This window comes from Tigriopus californicus, chromosome 5 (genome assembly GCF_007210705.1).
Source record: "Tigriopus californicus strain San Diego chromosome 5, Tcal_SD_v2.1, whole genome shotgun sequence".
Lineage (NCBI taxonomy): Eukaryota > Metazoa > Arthropoda > Copepoda > Harpacticoida > Harpacticidae > Tigriopus > Tigriopus californicus.
In genome coordinates this window covers 8,142,457-8,159,909 of record NC_081444.1, presented here as the reverse complement: position 1 = coordinate 8,159,909, position 17,453 = coordinate 8,142,457, and the positions used below count along the sequence as shown (strand labels likewise).

The following is a 17,453-nucleotide window of genomic DNA, read 5'->3' as shown; positions in this document are numbered from 1 at the left end:
AAGTCCCCGATGACGAGAGTTCAGGATGCTTCACCTTGGGTGTTTGGGCTGGTGTTGTGTTCCACTTTGGTGCCAAATTCTGCCGGACGTCAGAATTTTGACCTTGAGCCTCAAATGCAAGAGGTCAACCCGGGTGAAACCACGACCATGATTTGTCGGATAGCGGAGAAAAACACGGGTTCCGAGTGCATTTGGCAGAAAGATGGAAAACCGGTTCGATTACAAGAAGGCAAATATGAATGGAATGGACGAGTCAACGACGGGGATTGCACCCTCAGGATCATTAAGGCTGATATCAAATTTGATGATGGTACAGATTTCCCGTCGAGAAGACGCAAAACCCGACGGGGTTGGATATTGAGTGTATGTAGTACTAATATCTTCTTCTACGTATGTGTTCTACTTTGCCAGGGGATTGGCGATGTCAAGTGACGGCATCGTCATACACGGCCAATGACGCGTTATCATCCACTGTGGGTCGATTGATTGTGCGAATCCCACCCTCTGAGCCACGCCTCTTCTACAATGAAGCCGCTCTGGGCTTGGATGTAAGTTTTAGTCTGTCAGTTCATTCACTTCTACTCTAACGCTAAGATTCGAAAAGTTGTGTAACAACCACAAAATGTCTATTCATCGTATGGTTAAAAAGGTATCTGATCTATCTCTAAGATTTTCAATGTCTAAGTAGGATACTGAATTTTGGACGATGGCAAGGTACAGTAGATCATGCTTCCAAAGCAAAAATAAAACAAACTTGTAAACTTGCCAAAATGCCAATTACAGAACGATCTTGAAATCAAATCAGACACCACAGGGAGTGTGCGCTGTGAAAGCCGTGGTGGAAATCCAGCTCCAATCTTAAAATGGTACTTGGACGAAGAAGAGCTAAACGGCGCATCCCAACGCAACGAATCAGACTTGGCCAATCTCCGACGATGGAATGCCGTGTCTATTGTGGAAATCACTTTGAAACAGGTATGAAGACGCATTAGTTGGTCGCTTAATGAATTCGAAACGGTCTGTTTCGAACGAGCAGGAACACAACGGAAAGTATCTCAAATGCGTCGCTCTCCATGACGCTTATTCACGGCGATCACGAGACACCTCTGTCCGATTGAACGTACTTTATCCACCCCGAGTCCGGTTGGAGAAGAGCCGAGATCTCTTTGAATTGGAAGCTGACCAAGATCGTGTTCAGATTAGATGCGTGGCAGATGCCAATCCCAAACCAGATGTGGTTTGGCGCAAAGCCGGAGGAGAGTCCATCTTTCGGTAAGTCCTTCCATTGGTTCATTTAGTTTAGAGAGTCGCCATGATATCCCGTAGAAAGTAGCGCTGATCTGAAGGGTGTTAAATCATAGGTGCATTATTATTATTAAGCAAGCATTCTCAATACCATTAAGTAGTTGGATCAAAATAGATGTTTCAACTCTTATGGTTGCTTTTTGTAATCAGGATTTTAATGCATCAACAATTGTTCTTTTGAATATGGAGGTACGACCGTGATGGAAATTGATATCACTTACATTTAGATGCATTTTATGTAAGTTATAACTGCAATTTTTCTGTTGGTTTTGTTGGCTTACGGCTGCTGTCGCTTTTAAGATCATTTTTCTAACCTATTGATGGATTACTCATCACGAAATTACATTTTTCTAAACATGTCAAAATAATTTGACCTGGTACAAAACGATTTCAAAATGGTGTAAAGTAACAACAAATCGATTTATTTAATTCAAATTTCAGCATAGTTTTTGAAAAGAATAAAGAAGCTAGAAAAGAATAAACCGCTTGAAAGTGAGCTATAATGAATTTCATGCACTCTTTCCTCAAGGAAGCAATTTGATGTCCAAATCCAATTAATCCTCTTGACCTGAAAAAAGAAATGACTCGAATCCTGATGATCTTTCTGTTTAGAGTTGGAGCAGATCTCGTGTTTGACCCCATTCGTCAAGGAGATGGAGGCACTTATTTCTGTTTAGCTCAAAATGATTTGGGATCCAGTGATGAGTTATCAATTACTTTTGATGTCCTCTTCGAACCACGCAATTTGCGGACTGTACCGCAACGAATTGTGGATTTGGAAGTGGACAGTTCCACGAAGTTTGAATGCATGGCCGATGGAAATCCCAAGCCCCAATTTGAGTGGCTCCAAAAAGTTAGCTCCAATGGGAACGAGCAGGTCTATGCCCGAGCCAAAAGTGCCATCATTGACTTCAGAAATGTGAGCTACGAACAACAGGGCGAATGGGCATGTGCAGCCACCAACTTAATCAAGGGTACGTTGTGACGGCATCTTATTGGTTCTTCAATAAAATTTTGCAATACATATATCTTCTCCGGTACTACTTGTAGATAAGGAGAGAAGAGTGCAAAGCAACTCAATTCAAGTGAGTGTAACTGGACCACCTCAAGTGCTGCAAATCCAATCTGCCTCCGAGCAATCCTTCCGAAAAGAATCGGATGCCGAGATCATGGTTCCATTTTGTTCTGATCCTAAGCCTCGCAATCTGCACTGGATATGGTCAACTCTCAGAGTTGATGAAGGTAATCAATCCAACTTAATTATTGATATCATTGGGTCTTGGAGGCTTGAACGCACAATTGTACTTCTCGAGTAATACGCATAGGAACTAGGAATGAAACACAATTTGGTGTGAGACTCAAAGGCACAATAGCACTGTTGTATATGGTCTCTATTAATCTAAGTGTAATGATCCCAGCGACAATTTGCAAGACAAAGCAAGAAAAGTGCTCAACCTTCCAAGCTTGGTTTAGCGAGAAGTAGGGAGTATTTTCGGGCAGAATTTAGGCTTACATTGAGTTTTTTGAACTTTCTAAATATCATATTTGCATAATTGTGGCGAAAGAGTTCCATCTTTCAACAAAAGTTTTTGTGTGCAACGTGTTCTGGGGAAGTTATCTTTCAAATTACTTGTTTTTTTAGAATTTCAATATTTTTATATTTTGAATTGATTAATATGTCGATGACTTATTTCGGATACAATGTCGTTGATCATTTTTTACGTGTAACCCATTTAATGAGTAAACGCAGATACACTACATTACAACATTCATACGAACTAGAACTGATATTGTAAGCGGGAGAGTATTTTCTGAATTGTTGCCAAAGACTACGAATATTCAGCCCCTTATTCAGACTAAATGAACGTATTTGTCTCTTGCACGAGCCCGAATTGGTTTGTCCAGAAGAACGTGACGTTATGTTTAGAACTGTGGTTTCCTTTTTTGCTTCTTTTCTCGTCCATTATTCAAATAATCGCAACATTTTAGGAGAGTCCCAAGGGCGTTTTTCGGCTAGTACGATCAAAAATGGAGACAAAGAAGATTGTTATGTTGCGTCCTTGATCATTTCCAAGAGCCTTCCAGGCGATTCAAGAAAATTTGTTATGGTGGTCGAAAACTCTCGTGGAACGCTGGAATTTCCAATTCAAGTTCAGGTGAGTCCGGGTAAAGACGTGCCTCTCTAGCGAAACTCCTATCCCTCCTGCACTACCTTTGGCCCTGATTTGGGAGTTTCACACCGAGATTCATTGATGTCCTGGACCGGCCAAAATAATGTCAGTGCTTGTCTCAATTCATTTAGCTAAGAAATAGGATATGCTTCCAATTGAAAAGCATCTATGAATCTCGGTATCAAGTTTCTTGAATGTACCTTTGCGAATGTTGTGGGCAAGGGTACCTAGGAACTTCGTGTCTTATATGTATGATTTGAGCCTCTGTGACCGTAAAAGCTTGACTGAGATATATTGGTAGAGAGTGAAGTGATATTTTGCCTATTTTTGGCCGAAAACCTGCATTTTATAATCAAAGGATTGGGTCATGTTAACTATAACTTACAACTCATTGCCATGATTGTCTGCATTGAGAAAGGGTCATATTAGGTTTTGCAGGGCATTAGTCGTTCCTCAATAAAAGGAACGAATTACAGTTATATTCACTTTGGCCAAAAAGAGTAATTCGTTACACAACCGTTACCCGCCAAAGAATGCAATGGCGTTGCTCGTTACAATTACTTTTATTAAAATCTTAAATGACCAACATTTCAGATTTTTTGCCTCATCAAGACCATACTTGGCTAAATCAATGGTTATATTTTTGTTTCAAACAGTCCTAAGATTTAAAGATTTCCTCCCAATATGGTATGCCAATGAGCATTGATAAAGTTGATTTGCTTAGCATTAGTGGCGGGAAGGGGGCTTTCAAGGTCTCAAGCTTAGAATCCACAACCAAGGTGAGATCTGATCCAGAGAGTGTGGAATACAGCTTAAATCCAACCTTCTTACTAACAGCTTTGCCATTTTGACCCCAATATTGAAAAGTAAAGTTAACCAATGTGCTGTATATATGCATGTAAGTTGACACTGCATTACTCCTATTCTTGGCCAAGCTCGTTTGGCCAAGCCAATGGAAATACATGATAGAAAAATAATCTCGTTTCAAAATTTGCACTACTTCAACAGGATCAATCTTATAAGGAAACATGCCTCATGCATTGTTGAAATTTGACAATTTCTTATTTCTTATTTGAGGTGCGCCATGCAGCCACAGACAAAAAGATTAAAGTATGCTACCTAGATTACTAAATAATCTCTTAATGCTGTATGTGCTTTGAACAAAGGCAGCTTGCGTCATAGATTACATTTGTGCTTAAGTCTTGCATCAACGGGGTATTTATTGTGCTTACAAGTAAAAAATACCAAACTGAGGGGCATTCCAGGTCAAGTGTACACACCCTCACGGCACTTTTTTTGGGTTTGGTTTTTCAGAATCTCATGAAATTTCACGCATTAAATAACTAGGTTGAATATTTTCAACATCTAAAAGTTCATCCCCATTGGAAACTGAAGCAATATGGCTTATTTTAGGGCCATGTCCATTTTTCAGCCAAAATCGACTGACCATCAGTGTTTGAACAGCCATAACTCCGGTTGAAATGACCCAATTGGGCTGAAGTTTGTATCAAAATTCTCATAGGATGATGGTCTTTTGATTGAATTGCAATAAACAAATGCTCAATATGAAATTTGATGAGTAATAACTTTATTCAACCATTGCCCTTTGCCAAACCGCAATCCGGATTGTCTCAATTTTTAACGTGTACATGGCTTTATGTGTGCTCAATCAACACTTCAAAAAGAAAAATGGGATCTCAATGGATTTAGATCGCAATGGTGATTTGGGGGGATTGTTTTCCTGAGCTGCCATCCATGGATTTGTCTTTCTTAAATCCAGGATGGCAGCAAGGGGCAAGCCACAGCTACGAATCCGAAAGCAATTTTCGATGATCAAGTGACACAAATCAGGTTAGGGCAATGGCTGACTCAATACTGAAGTTATTTCTTTCAATGGGAAAGGAATCATGCTAGAACCATATTGTGTCTTCATCACCCATATCCTCCGTTATTAGTTCAGATACCTTTCATCATCATAGGTACGTCCAGATGTAAGTGGTATTTTCATGTTGCTCTGGCTAGTTGATGTCAATACTTGGCTTTATTTCAATGAGGCACAAGTTGTGAAAGGGTAGAGTTGAGAATAGGTAATTTTTCAATGACAGTTGCTTTCTTTGCATAAAGTTTAAAGAATGAAAATAATAATCTAACCCTAACCCCTGCAAAAGTAACGCTAATGGTAACGCATTTTTTTCGATAACGCGTTACTTCTTTTTCCATAGAGGTTCAAGCCCTGTTGAATAGTATTTAGTTTGTAAGGATCTAGTTACTCCTTCACATGAACAATACAGTATGGATCTTTCATTATCCCTTTATTATTGTATACATCTTATTATCATTTGCATTGTCGGTTTTTTCAATAATCATTTATATTGTTGTTGACTTTGTTCTAATGAAAGATTTTATGATGGTGGATGTCTTCGGCAAGGAAGCCACGTTAGGATAGAAGACACTTCGAATATAAGCTCTTAAAATTTACGGTGTTAAGGTAATTCCATTGCCGAAAGTGGAACTTTCATAATCGTAACGAACGGTTTGTCAATTTCCAAGAGAAAAAGGGAAAACTTATTTAAATCTAGTTAATGAAATTGAAACAATTCGAAAATAACTTCTGTTTTTGTATTGGCCTTATATTACCCCCATCTATCATCATGCTTCCTACCCAAATCCAAAAGACACCTCCTTGTATAAAGTATTTGAATTCACTCTCTCACAGATACGTGAACCGTTGGCCTTGATCGCCGTCATTGGAATCGCTGTCGTGACCGTATTGATGGGCATCGTGGTCATTATAACCATTGTGTGTTGCATCAAGCGATGTCCGTTTGGCCATTGCTGCGCCAAAAGGAAGAGCTCCGCCAATTTCGCCATTCCTCATCGACCTCGGGTGGAACAACACTATTACCCACCAGAGGTCAGTTAGTGCTTCTTTAACGTTAGGTTCGTGTGTTCCTAAAATACAAAAGCTCCTCAATGACAATTCATTTCAGGCGGCCGGGTCCCATTACAGCATTGCTCAAAGGCCCTCATCGAACACGGCTAGTTATGACACGCCAGATAACTATGACCAATATCCCCGATCAATCCCACGGGTCCAACCCGATCTTGTACCAACCACACGGAGAGATCCAGATTACCCTTTACCACCACAGTCTCAGTTTCCACTACGGGGTCAATCGACCTACGCCTCAGCCAGAAAAACTCCTCAGAACACAGATACTCACGTTATTATGTATGCGGACCTCCAGTTCCCTCGGACCAGCAACTCAGGGTCTACTAGAACACGCCCTTCGCCAAACGAAGTCATGAACAACTCAACCACTAATCTAAACCATATCGACGATGAAGATTTGGCTCAGATGAGTCACTACCATTACAATCGTGTTCGGTCGTCAGCTTTGACAGAAACTGGAAGCTTCTACCCTCAATCTAAGGCCGACATTTGAATATATGGATATTTGACTTGAAGACGTGCTTTATTTCGTCTGCTACGGATTTTGGAACAACAACTGTTCCAAGATTTCTCTTCTCATGATGGTTGCAGGTCCATGGTGCTCACGCAACAACCGTGATCATGGGTCCAAAGGGATTGGTTTTGTTAAGAACTAGTTGCGTTAGTGGATGCTTGGCAGTATTTCCCTAGATCTTCAACTTCCCATCCAACATGGACGCCGTTCTTGCGATTCTCTTCTTCTAACCATTTCTCTAAAGGACGGAAATATTCACGGAAAGCTCCCGTGTCCATCTTGGGAGAACCAGTCATGTGCTTGATCACCTCCTTCCATGGTTTGGACGCCCCCAAACTGATCATTGACAACAGGCGGTCTCCAGCTTCTTTACTTCCTGTGGTAAAATGAGACAGAAAATTCTTTAGGTATGGCATAACCGAGTTAAAGAAGGCATGTGTCGACAAACGACAAAGTAAAACTTGCCATAAAAGTTGCAAAGATGAAGGGGCTTCTTAGGATCGTTGGGATCGTATTGGCCCGAGACTTCACAGAGCTCTTTGTAAAATTGGAACTCGTAAATGTAGGCTACAAAGTATCGAATGTAGCCAGTATTGGCAGCCACGTGATATTTCGCTCCGGCGTCAAAGTCCTCTTCTGACCGTTTAACGGGAGGTGCCACGCCTTCCCGAAGAAAAAAATGGGTTTCATATCCTGATTTTTCAAGCCTCTCTGGTCAATTTACCTTGAATGTCCAATCGCAGTTTGACCCAATGACAATTCATGTTTGTCTCGTTTGCCCAACCACGAAACAAGTCCCATCGGTATTTGTCAATTAGATAGCCGAAAGGCATAAATGCTAGTCTTTCCAAAGCTGTGTCAAACAGCAAGTTAATATTCGTCTCCTTGTCAGTGATGTCAAAATCGTCTTTCATTAAACCCAGGCGTTGATAATACGAAGGTGTTCCTGGATAAAAATGGTCAATACATCTCAGACTCTGAGCATGGTAAATCAAGATATTTCACATAAATGTCCCTTACCAACGGCCAAGGAAAGAATATCAGCCACGCCCTCGTGGAATCCCGCATTGGCTCCGTTACGATGCAAGTAGCTCAAATTGGCGTAACTCATTTGGTATTGAGTGTGTCCCATCTCGTGGTTAACGGTGATGAAATCTTCTTCAGTGACTGTGGTGCATTGCTTGATGCGGAAATCCTTTCCGTTGTAGAAATCCCAAGCAGACGCATGACAGACCATTTCCCGGCCGTCGTCCGGTTTCTCGATGATACTTCCATTCCAGAACTCTTCTCGCATGGGCGGCAATCCCATCGAGAGGAAGAAGTCTTCGGCCTTTTCGAACATGATTTTCGGCGTCCATCCTTGCTCGACCATGGCATCCGTTACATCGATGGCGGGTTTGTCGGGGAACGGCTTTAAGAAGCTTCCCAAATTGTTCCAGGACTGAGCCCACATGTTACCCAAGAGATGAGCCGGGATCGGTCCCTTTTCGCTCACGACATCCTTGCCGTATCTGATGAGTGATACTTTGAAGTTTGTCTAGCAAACAAGTATAAGGTTGAGGTTTCCTTACTTTTTAACCAACTTATTACGCACATAAGCGTGGATTTGCTCATATAATGGTTTGAGTCCAAGCCAAGTTTCCTCCATTTCCTCAATGAATGTCTCGGACTCGTAGCCTTGGATTTTTAACTCGGCACCATTTCGCAATCCATTTAACCTGGAAACAGAAACACAATGGATTTCTGGGAACCAAGCGAGTTTTGAATTTGGGACGAACCTGGCTGCCTCATTTGTAAATTCGATAAATTCCAAGTATTTTTCACGCATTTGCTTTCCCGATTGGTTACGCCACTCAACCCAATAGTATTCCAACTCTTTGGCATCCTCCGAGTCGGCAAATATTTTGCTCAGGTCAGGCTCAAGGCTGAGCAATTTAGATTCATTATCTCGGGATTGGACTTTGGCAGTGCTGTATATCTTTTGCATTTGACTCAGCAGAATGTTGTACCTGGAGGAACAAAGAAAAAATTTTTAGCACAAAAGATGATCAAAAGAGACTAAAACCGAGTGCCAATAATACCGTTCCAATTTCTCTTTGGGGAGAGCAGAAGCCCCAATCAAAGACAAATGCTTCAATTTCCGCTTGAGAACTTTGTCCGATATTTTAGTGAGGTCAAACTTTCTGGCCTCTGTACCCAAACGTACATTCACCTGATCAAACTCTTTCTAAAATGGTACAAGACGGATGAATTCCATTGTTTGAGACAACTATTACATGAAAGTATAAACGTCAAGCATACCTGGAAGTCCAAAGATTTCTGCTCATTTTCATCGGTGAGGTTCGTAGCATAGCTCCACTCAATGATGGTCGACTTTGTGGCCATCTGGGTAAGTTCGCTTTCCGCTTCGTCAACAAATTTTGCTGCTTTTTCTTCGACCGTTTCATTTTTAGTGGTGGCATCGACACTTTGTCCCAAAACTTGGGTAACGCCCAAGCAACATACAACGAGTCCTAGGTTCCAGCCCATGATGATACTTTCGAGTACCCGCCGTCTCTGTCAGGTCAATGAGAACGAGTTTCCTTTTATACCCGAGGCCCACAAAAGTTATGGATTGGGGATTGTGTAGGCTTGTCTTAGTTGGCTGGAAGACTACTTTTAGTCGTCTTTAGTCTACGTGCTCAAAGCGCCTCAGTTTTTCCTTTAAACGAGATGGTTTTCCTCTTGCTTCTTAAGCAAGCTACCTTTTGAATCGAAAAGCATTCCGGTCAATTTATAAAACAGGACATTCTTTTAAGGTCAAAAAGTGCTTAGCTCAATCAAAGAAGGAGTCCCAATTGAAAGTGTATTCTTTTTCCAATAAAAAGTAACTGCATCCCATTAAAAAGAAGGCGAAGTTGTAATGGCTAAATACCCAAAATAACTGAAATTAAAAGCACTGACAGCCAAAGAAGCAACAAATTTTTAATTTGCTCTACGCTGGATTCTAAATTTCATGCATATCCAAGGCGTTAAATTTCAATTGTGGCGGAATGAAAAAGTCGTTTGCGGCGTTCAATGGCATGTCAAGTGAAGGAAATTCAAGGAAAAATGGTGTCCGGCACCCTGATTTTGGGGCATTTTTGGGGGGGAGAACTAAGACAAAACATCAAAGTCAAGTGGCACCATCCGCCCATTGAATTTTCAATAATCGAGTGATTTTGGAGTGAGATGTGTTACAAAACCCAACAAAATGAACATGGTTGGTGTAATTGACTCAATACCTGCTTAGACGAGCAGGTAAAATGATATAAGCGTCAAAATTCAATGCATGCACAGTGCGATTTGGCTGGGCATGTTGTCTTTGATTTTACTCCATGGAAAATCTTCAGTTGTTAATGAAGCATTAACCTACTCTAACAAATACTTGTACCTTTTTTAACAAACCCTTGTCATTTACTCAAATCAAAAGGAAAAAGTGCCATTAGCAATATAATTTATATTTAATTCAAATTATACAGTTCTGTTTACTTTGGTCAGGTCCTAGACTTAATATTACTGAGTTTGTAAGTTGAAAAATCGTAAAATAATAGTATTAAACCCTAGACTTGAGGCGGGTGCATTCCCGCAAATCGACATATTTCAAGGAACGTAAACAAGGAACTTAACGTTGTACTTTTGATGCTTCTTTGCCAATTCAGACGCCATTTTTGATTATTTTTTTTTCAAATTGATCACCATATGTTATAGATGAGAGAGTTTGTCCTCTTTCCAACAAAAGAAACCGTAGATCTCTAGCTTTCCTACAAAGGTGGAAATTCTACTGAGTATCCGAGTTTTGCTCACGCACCCTACAGTACAACTGAAACTTGGTTTTGCAGGAAAATAGATAGGAAGCTGACTGAACTATATTTCAAGTTATTGCCAAGACATCGATATTTTTTTCCGATGACATAAAAATAAACAATATTGCTTTCATTTTCTTGCACTCTTCTTTAAAAGCAAAACAATTACAAACATTGTCACTTCTAACTTATTCATGATGTATAATTACCGATCTACTTATCTTGAGTAAGAAAAGCTGCGCTAGCCAGATGTGCATTTGAAATATCTTAAAGACAACTCTCAATTTAATTTTCGGATTTGTCACGGTTTACATGATTTCTTTCTGCGTGCCTTTTAGGGTTAATATTAATTTGCCAAACTTCAAAATAACACTGGATTAAATTTGCAATTAACAAGTTATGCAATCACAATTGTGAAGTAATTTTCCCAAACTTTAAGTTATATTTTTGCACACTTCTTTCCCTCTATTGGGAATGGAGTTCCTGGCAATTCATGATGAAAAGATTATGTATCTAATTTGATTTTACATCCATATCATATCTGATTCACCAACAGATTAGAATAGGCGAATCTGACCAACCCTTGAATTTAGGATTGGTTAGGAATTTTGGCCAGATAAGTGTCCAAGTCAGATTTAAATCCAACAATAGGATCAACGCCTACATACCAGGTATTCCCCACCAATATTTGGGAAAGCAAATAGTACAATAAAGGAACCCAAGAAAGAGTGGAGGAGTTGTTTTTGCTAATTCTATCAAATAATTATGGTTAATTAGTGACCAAGATCATATAAGGTCCGGAAAAGAACTTGCGTTCATGACATGGTGCGAGTAGTTTATTTAGCAATCTATCGTTCCTTCTTCATTTCGTTTGGGCTGTCTTCCCTGGCAAAAGGCCACTATAGTAGTTTGGTCCGATTTTACCAGATTCTTAGGCCTCTTATTTCTCGTTTGTACCTTCAATTCTTGCCACTGATAGAGTGGTCATTTTATGATTGCTTGGCAAAATTGCTTGCTCGATTAAAATAATTGACATAAGGGAACAAAAACATTTCTCTCATCCTTAGCTTCTTGGCAGACTCTCCAATACTTGAACGGTACAATACGAATGGTTAGTGCTGCCAGGTCCCTGGGCTCCGAAATTACCTCTCAAAACATCCCAGAACTTGCCAGAAAATGCCATATTCAAACCAGAATATGCCTTGTGGCATACATCTCATATTTGTTATTTCTATGTTCCAGTGGAAAAAGGTAGCAGACGCTCTGAAAATGTGCAAATCTAGATTGTCAAAACTGTTTAAAAGTCTTTTTCCATCGAACTTTTCGGATATTTAAAAAATCCGTGTACTTGTTTGATTGGTTTGGGTTTTCACGGGCTTTTCTAACCCCAACAAGGAATGTAATTCCCAGTACTACTAAAATGAAAGATCATATTTTTTCTATTTTTTACCTTCTAAACTTTTTATGGTATTTGATCTACCAACGAATTTCAGTTGACAGAACGAACTAGCAAAAATGGACATAGAAGGGAACTTGTGCAATAACTTTAAATAAATTTGGGAATACCTCTTCCGGAAGAGCTTGGAATCGGGAAAAAATCCTCTAGAGTGGAAGATGGCGAATGTGACGCCAGTGCATAAGGGCGGACCAAAAACTCATGCAAAGAATACTGGCCAATTTCCTTAACGAGCACCGTATGCAAAGTACTAGAGGCAATCGTCAAACGTCATCCCTTGCTCCCAACATGGTTTCGTCCAGAAGTCTCCAAATATGTGGACCAAGGATCAGCGGTCGATGTCATTTATTTTAATCTGGCAAAGGCGTTTGACGTGGTGCCACATGAGATGTTAGTTTCTAAACTTCATAAGGCGGGTACCAAAGGCAAGCTCCTGGCATGGATCTCAGATTGGCTTTCACAGCGAAGTCAACGCGTAGTCATTGGCGGGGAATCGTCGGATTGGACTACAGTGGAAAGTGGTGTCGTGCAAGGGAGTGTATTGGGCCCTATTCTATTTCTAATCTACATCTCAGACAAACCCTCTGTCACCAGTCAATCCTCGTTCCTTGGACCTATGTAGATGACACGAAGTTAGGTCGAGCCATCTGTTCCGGTGAAAAAGATCATTGGCAATTACAAGAGGACATTCATTCAATGACCAAGTGGGCGAAAAGGAATGGGATGAGCTTCAATATCTCAAAATGCAAAATTATACACTTTGGTCAGAAAAACGAGAGATACGGGTATGAGGTCGATGGAGTCCCCGTTGAGGCTGTCAAGAGTCATAGAGATTTAGATATTACGATTCAGGCCAGCCTGAAGCCTTCACTCCACGTGGTATCCGTAGCCAAAAAAGCCAATGCAATACTGGGCCAGGTGAGAAGGAGATTTTCGTTGCAAAAAGGCGAACGTTGCTCAATGTTTACACAACTTTTGTGCGACCTCACCTCGAAGGCTCAGTACCGGTATGGAACCCTTGGCTTACAAAGGATGTGAAGCTCCTAGAAGGAGTGCAAAAACGTATAGTACGAATGATCCACGGGCTTGAAGGCTCATATAAGGATAAGGTCAAGGAATTGGGCCTGCCGACCTTGCACGATCAGCGGGGGGCGCAAAAAAAATGTTCCAAATTAATGAAAAAGCTTGACGCCATTGATTGCCGCGGATTTTTCAAGCCCCTCAAACATTACCTCAACACTCGAGCGCTGGCTGCAGGAAATCTTGTATCTCCGGAGGCAAAACTCGATATCAGGAAATGTTCATTTATTCCAAGGGCTGTGCGAATTTGGAACAAAATGCCTCAGGAGGGGCGTAACTGCTCTTCGGTAAACCAATTCAACACTTGGTACGACACCTCCTCAAGGGATATATGATTACTATGAAACGATTCATTGGAATGCCCTACCTATTTTCTATGATTTGAATTTTATATATCTTTTGTAACCTTCATGTTTCCTGGAGATTATATTTACATTACATATGTCAGGGACTCTAAAGAGAGGAAACGACATGGCTTTCCCCTGACCGCCAAGTTAGGCAATTGCGTTGAATCAAGACAGTAACTCTAGTACCAATTAAACAAAATTATCCGTACTATATAGTTCATTAAGGTGTTTTCAATTAAATAATGATCTCCTTGATATACAACTCCGTCCATATACTAAACATTTCTAAATTAATCTTGAAAGTCAGAAGAATAAATGAAATACCTATGAACATCAAATTTATCAAAAACAATCACATTGTCTTTCAAATCAGTGAAATATTGCGTAAAATTGGCTCAAAAACACGCATAGATAGAAAATCAACAAGAATCATTTTATCAATTGATGGCTAATGTACACTGACAAAATATAAAAGAAATGTATGGAATAAGCGATAAAAGTGCATGTACATAAATGTTAACATATTAGAATATCTGGGATGGACAATTGATAATTTTCTTAATCCACACATTTGATAAAAAAACATCAGGCATTGGTAAGAAATGAATGAGTTACCTTTTTGCAGAGTTTAAATTTCTACTTATTATGAAGTTTGCATAAAAGGCAGGCATTATTTAAGGGGCACAGAGTAATACCAAAGTACAGAGGAATAGATCTCAATTTGAACTTTGGACAAATAAATTGTTTTTCTTGCAAAAGCATCCAAAATACCAAAATAGTCAAATAAAACAGGTGCCATATCTCTTAAAATCATTATTCCATGATTGTGAAACATCCATATGAGTTTAAAGAACAATATGTAGCTCACAGCTACAGTATGTCTACTTTTGGATTGAGGGCCATTCCTAGAGTGAGAACCATAGTTTCATAACAAACGCGTTTTTACTTGAAATTTGGTCAATATGTTTCTGAAACAATTTTCTACAAATAACATTTTTTTTTAGCAAAAGAGTATTGACTGATTGTGTTTAGAGCAAATTCTTGCTTTATCATTGCACTTTAAGACATGTTTAAAGTCATTTTAAATATATTTACATGCCTGGTTTGAAGCACATACCATCAATGGTTACGAAAATGATATTAGTTACATATTTTGCTCAATAATTATGTCAATATTTGACATTAAAAAATTTCAGCAGCAAAAGTTTAGCCCTTACTTGCGGGAAAGGTTTGGTGATCAGAAAAAAAGTGGCATTTCCTTGCTTTTGTGTCCTTGCATATGTCAAGGCTAGCGTACTGTATTAGACAAGTATTACAGTTCAGAGCACCATTCCAGTAAAATTTTGGCCCCCTCAATTCTGTTCAAAACAATGCATTCATATGGGTCCCATATCCAAACATGGAACATTTTGATAAAAAGCTGTGTCTCTAGAGTAAAATATGGCTTTTGTTACCCTGCAGGCACTCTTACAGGTACTTTAAAAATGTTAAACACCACCTTTTTGAGCCACTTTTATATTTTGTAATGAAAAATAAATAATTTGATCTGCTGTTGTTGTGACTGCAGTTAATGATGTCTCAAGAGTAACTTCAGCCGAACAACAAACCCTTTAGGCACAAACATTTACAAAGGTGTTTTTGGTTTGGATCTGGGACCCATGTAAGCTCATTGCTTTGGAACGGAATTGAAGGTTCAAAATTCTTGCGCAATGGTGATTTTCTTGTCTTCATTTTCCATTTTCTTAGTTCAGCTACTCATGAACTCCGTGAGCTACTCTAATCGTTCCTGATATTATGTTGGAAACGGTGGGAAGCTCATCCTGAGCTTAAGCAAGAGTCAATTTTAAGGTTTTGCTCCAACTTACGCAGCATCAAGGCCCTTGCAGAGCTGTTGCGTGATCAAGGATTGTTCAGGGCGTACCCAAGCAAAGAGCCGTTTTCGCTTTTTCATTTTGTGTTACCGCTACCGGGAACGGGATCCTTACCAGTTCAAGACGGACAAAGGTACCAAAATTTACTTGATCTTACATTCATATGAAAACTGAGCCACCAACAAATTATAGTTGGCCAGCCCTTGAATGCAGGGTTGATCAGATATTTTGATCAATAAAGTGTCTAAGTCTGACTTATTTGATGAACACCTATATACCCCCTTCGAATATTTGAGGGGAGCAAATTGAACAATGAAGGAGCCTGAGAAAGAAGATACTTCATTGTTCGAATTAGCCTGGATTCTCGAGGGTTTGAAGGTGCTCTCAAAACGCACATTAAGCCTCTACGGTCACTAGAATGGGTTGGGACAAAGCTCATAGATGCATGGATGGAAGACATACAGTATCAGATATACCTTTCGTGCCTCCTCTGAACACTGTACAGTCCAAACTTTTTAGTCTCTCCCAATACGAGAGCTCTGTAATTCCAGTGATGTTCCTAGTGAAACAGCTTTTGACTTGTTCGACCTTTTGCTAACCTCGTGAACTCATTGGAGCCCAAATGGGTGAAGCATATTCAAGATATGGCATCTCTGGACTTCAACGTGCAATATATCCAACCACACATTTGAAAAGCTTTACCCTTCAACTGGATATGCTCATTGAATTTCTTTTTATTTTGGAGGACTACACCTAAATCTTTCATCAATATCTTTACCTCTATTATCTACGAGTGGAGTATTCAAAGGAATTGACCCGAAGGTCATTGAGCGGAATTCCATTCCGTTCAGGGCCATATTCCTCTCAGTAACCCAAGAGTAGATTCTGTCCGGGTCTTTTGCCAGGCTATTAGAATCTTGACCATTCCTACCAGAAACCAACTTTGCATCATCAGCATAAGAAGAGAGACTGGCAGTAATACTAAGTTTTTGAAGCAGGACAATAAATATTATAAAAAGAAGAGGCCCTAAAATGGAACCCTGGGGAACACCTGACTTGACATCATGTATTTCACTAGGAGATCACTCAACCAAGTAACAATTTGCTTTCTATCTTGAAAGAAGCTTCTTATCCAATTGAAAAACCTTGCCTTGGATCTCAATGTCATGAAGTCTATGCAACAAAAGGCCGTGATCTACTTTTCCAAAGACCTTTGTAAAATCAAGATGGACAACATCATCTAACTCATCCGATTCATCATCTGAAATGTGCTCGGAACCCTTGCTGGCTAGGAGGAAGGACTTCATTGACTTCAAGAAATTCAACAAGTTTGGACTTCACGATCTTCTCAAATACCTTTGCAATGTTCGAGGTGAGAGAAATCGCCTTACAAATACTTGGGAGTGACTTATCACTTTAGTGACTTTAAAAATTGGAACAGCGTAAGCTAACTTTAGTGAAGATGGAAACTTGCCTTGATCCAAGATGCAATGCATCAAGTACGAGAAAACAGGAGCAAGAACCAGTGAGCATCTCACCAGAAACTGAGATGTCACGCCATCAGAACCAGGAGAACTTGAAAGCCTCAAGTCCCTGATGGCCGCTAAAGGATCTTGATCTGTAACTACAAGATCATCTAAGTGCTCAAATTGACTAACATCATCAAGCTCAACAGACTCGTCGTTAGTACAATGAGCTGTTGCTTCTAAACTCAGTGGGGTTGAAAACACTCTAGAGAACTGATCTCCAAGCATGTTAGCCATAGCATCAACATTAACAATGGCTTCCCATTCAACCTCAAAAGGTCCAACAGGGTGTTTCATCTTTCTCTTACAGTTTGAAAAAGAGAAAAAAGCCTTGGGATTCGACCTGACCTCCTGAACCACCTTACTCTCAGTTTGTAACTGATCATTTTCGATGGAGCCCTTAATC

At 39.9% G+C, this 17,453-nt stretch overlaps 2 protein-coding genes across 2 annotated transcripts; one reads left to right on the top strand and one right to left on the bottom strand.

The window, feature by feature from the left end:
* The first annotated feature begins 6 nt into the window (after window positions 1–6).
* On the top strand, window positions 7–6,938 carry LOC131880634 (irregular chiasm C-roughest protein-like). Its single transcript, XM_059227311.1, has 9 exons — window positions 7–310; window positions 412–548; window positions 784–975; window positions 1,037–1,272; window positions 1,918–2,279; window positions 2,356–2,547; window positions 3,295–3,461; window positions 6,193–6,390; window positions 6,467–6,938. The coding sequence occupies exons 1-9, from the start codon at window positions 10–12 to the stop codon at window positions 6,920–6,922; spliced, it is 2,241 nt and encodes a 746-aa protein (XP_059083294.1). The 5' UTR covers window positions 7–9; the 3' UTR covers window positions 6,923–6,938.
* A 6-nt stretch (window positions 6,939–6,944) lies between these two features.
* On the bottom strand, window positions 6,945–9,691 carry LOC131880636 (angiotensin-converting enzyme-like). Its single transcript, XM_059227314.1, has 8 exons — window positions 9,245–9,691; window positions 9,025–9,170; window positions 8,722–8,952; window positions 8,515–8,661; window positions 7,964–8,454; window positions 7,668–7,889; window positions 7,405–7,606; window positions 6,945–7,315 (listed from the first exon to the last, which is right to left on the bottom strand). The coding sequence occupies exons 1-8, from the start codon at window positions 9,470–9,472 to the stop codon at window positions 7,075–7,077; spliced, it is 1,908 nt and encodes a 635-aa protein (XP_059083297.1). The 5' UTR covers window positions 9,473–9,691; the 3' UTR covers window positions 6,945–7,074.
* Between the last annotated feature and the right edge of the window lie 7,762 nt (window positions 9,692–17,453).

What these genes read in the sequence shown, in the direction of transcription:
- LOC131880636 (XM_059227314.1), bottom strand. Translation starts at nt 9,472, where the DNA reads ATGGGCTGGAACCTAGGACTCGTTGTATGTTGCTTGGGCGTTACCCAA. An exon ending in CCCAAAGAGAAATTGGAACG is followed by an intron (nt 8,953 to 9,024) that starts GTATTATTGGCA and finishes TTGTTCCTCCAG; the next exon opens with GTACAACATTCTGCTGAGTC. An exon ending in TTTACAAATGAGGCAGCCAG is followed by an intron (nt 8,662 to 8,721) that starts GTTCGTCCCAAA and finishes TTCTGTTTCCAG; the next exon opens with GTTAAATGGATTGCGAAATG.
- LOC131880634 (XM_059227311.1), top strand. Translation starts at nt 10, where the DNA reads ATGACGAGAGTTCAGGATGCTTCACCTTGGGTGTTTGGGCTGGTGTTG. An exon ending in GGAGGAGAGTCCATCTTTCG is followed by an intron (nt 1,273 to 1,917) that starts GTAAGTCCTTCC and finishes CTTTCTGTTTAG; the next exon opens with AGTTGGAGCAGATCTCGTGT. An exon ending in AATTTCCAATTCAAGTTCAG is followed by an intron (nt 3,462 to 6,192) that starts GTGAGTCCGGGT and finishes ACTCTCTCACAG; the next exon opens with ATACGTGAACCGTTGGCCTT.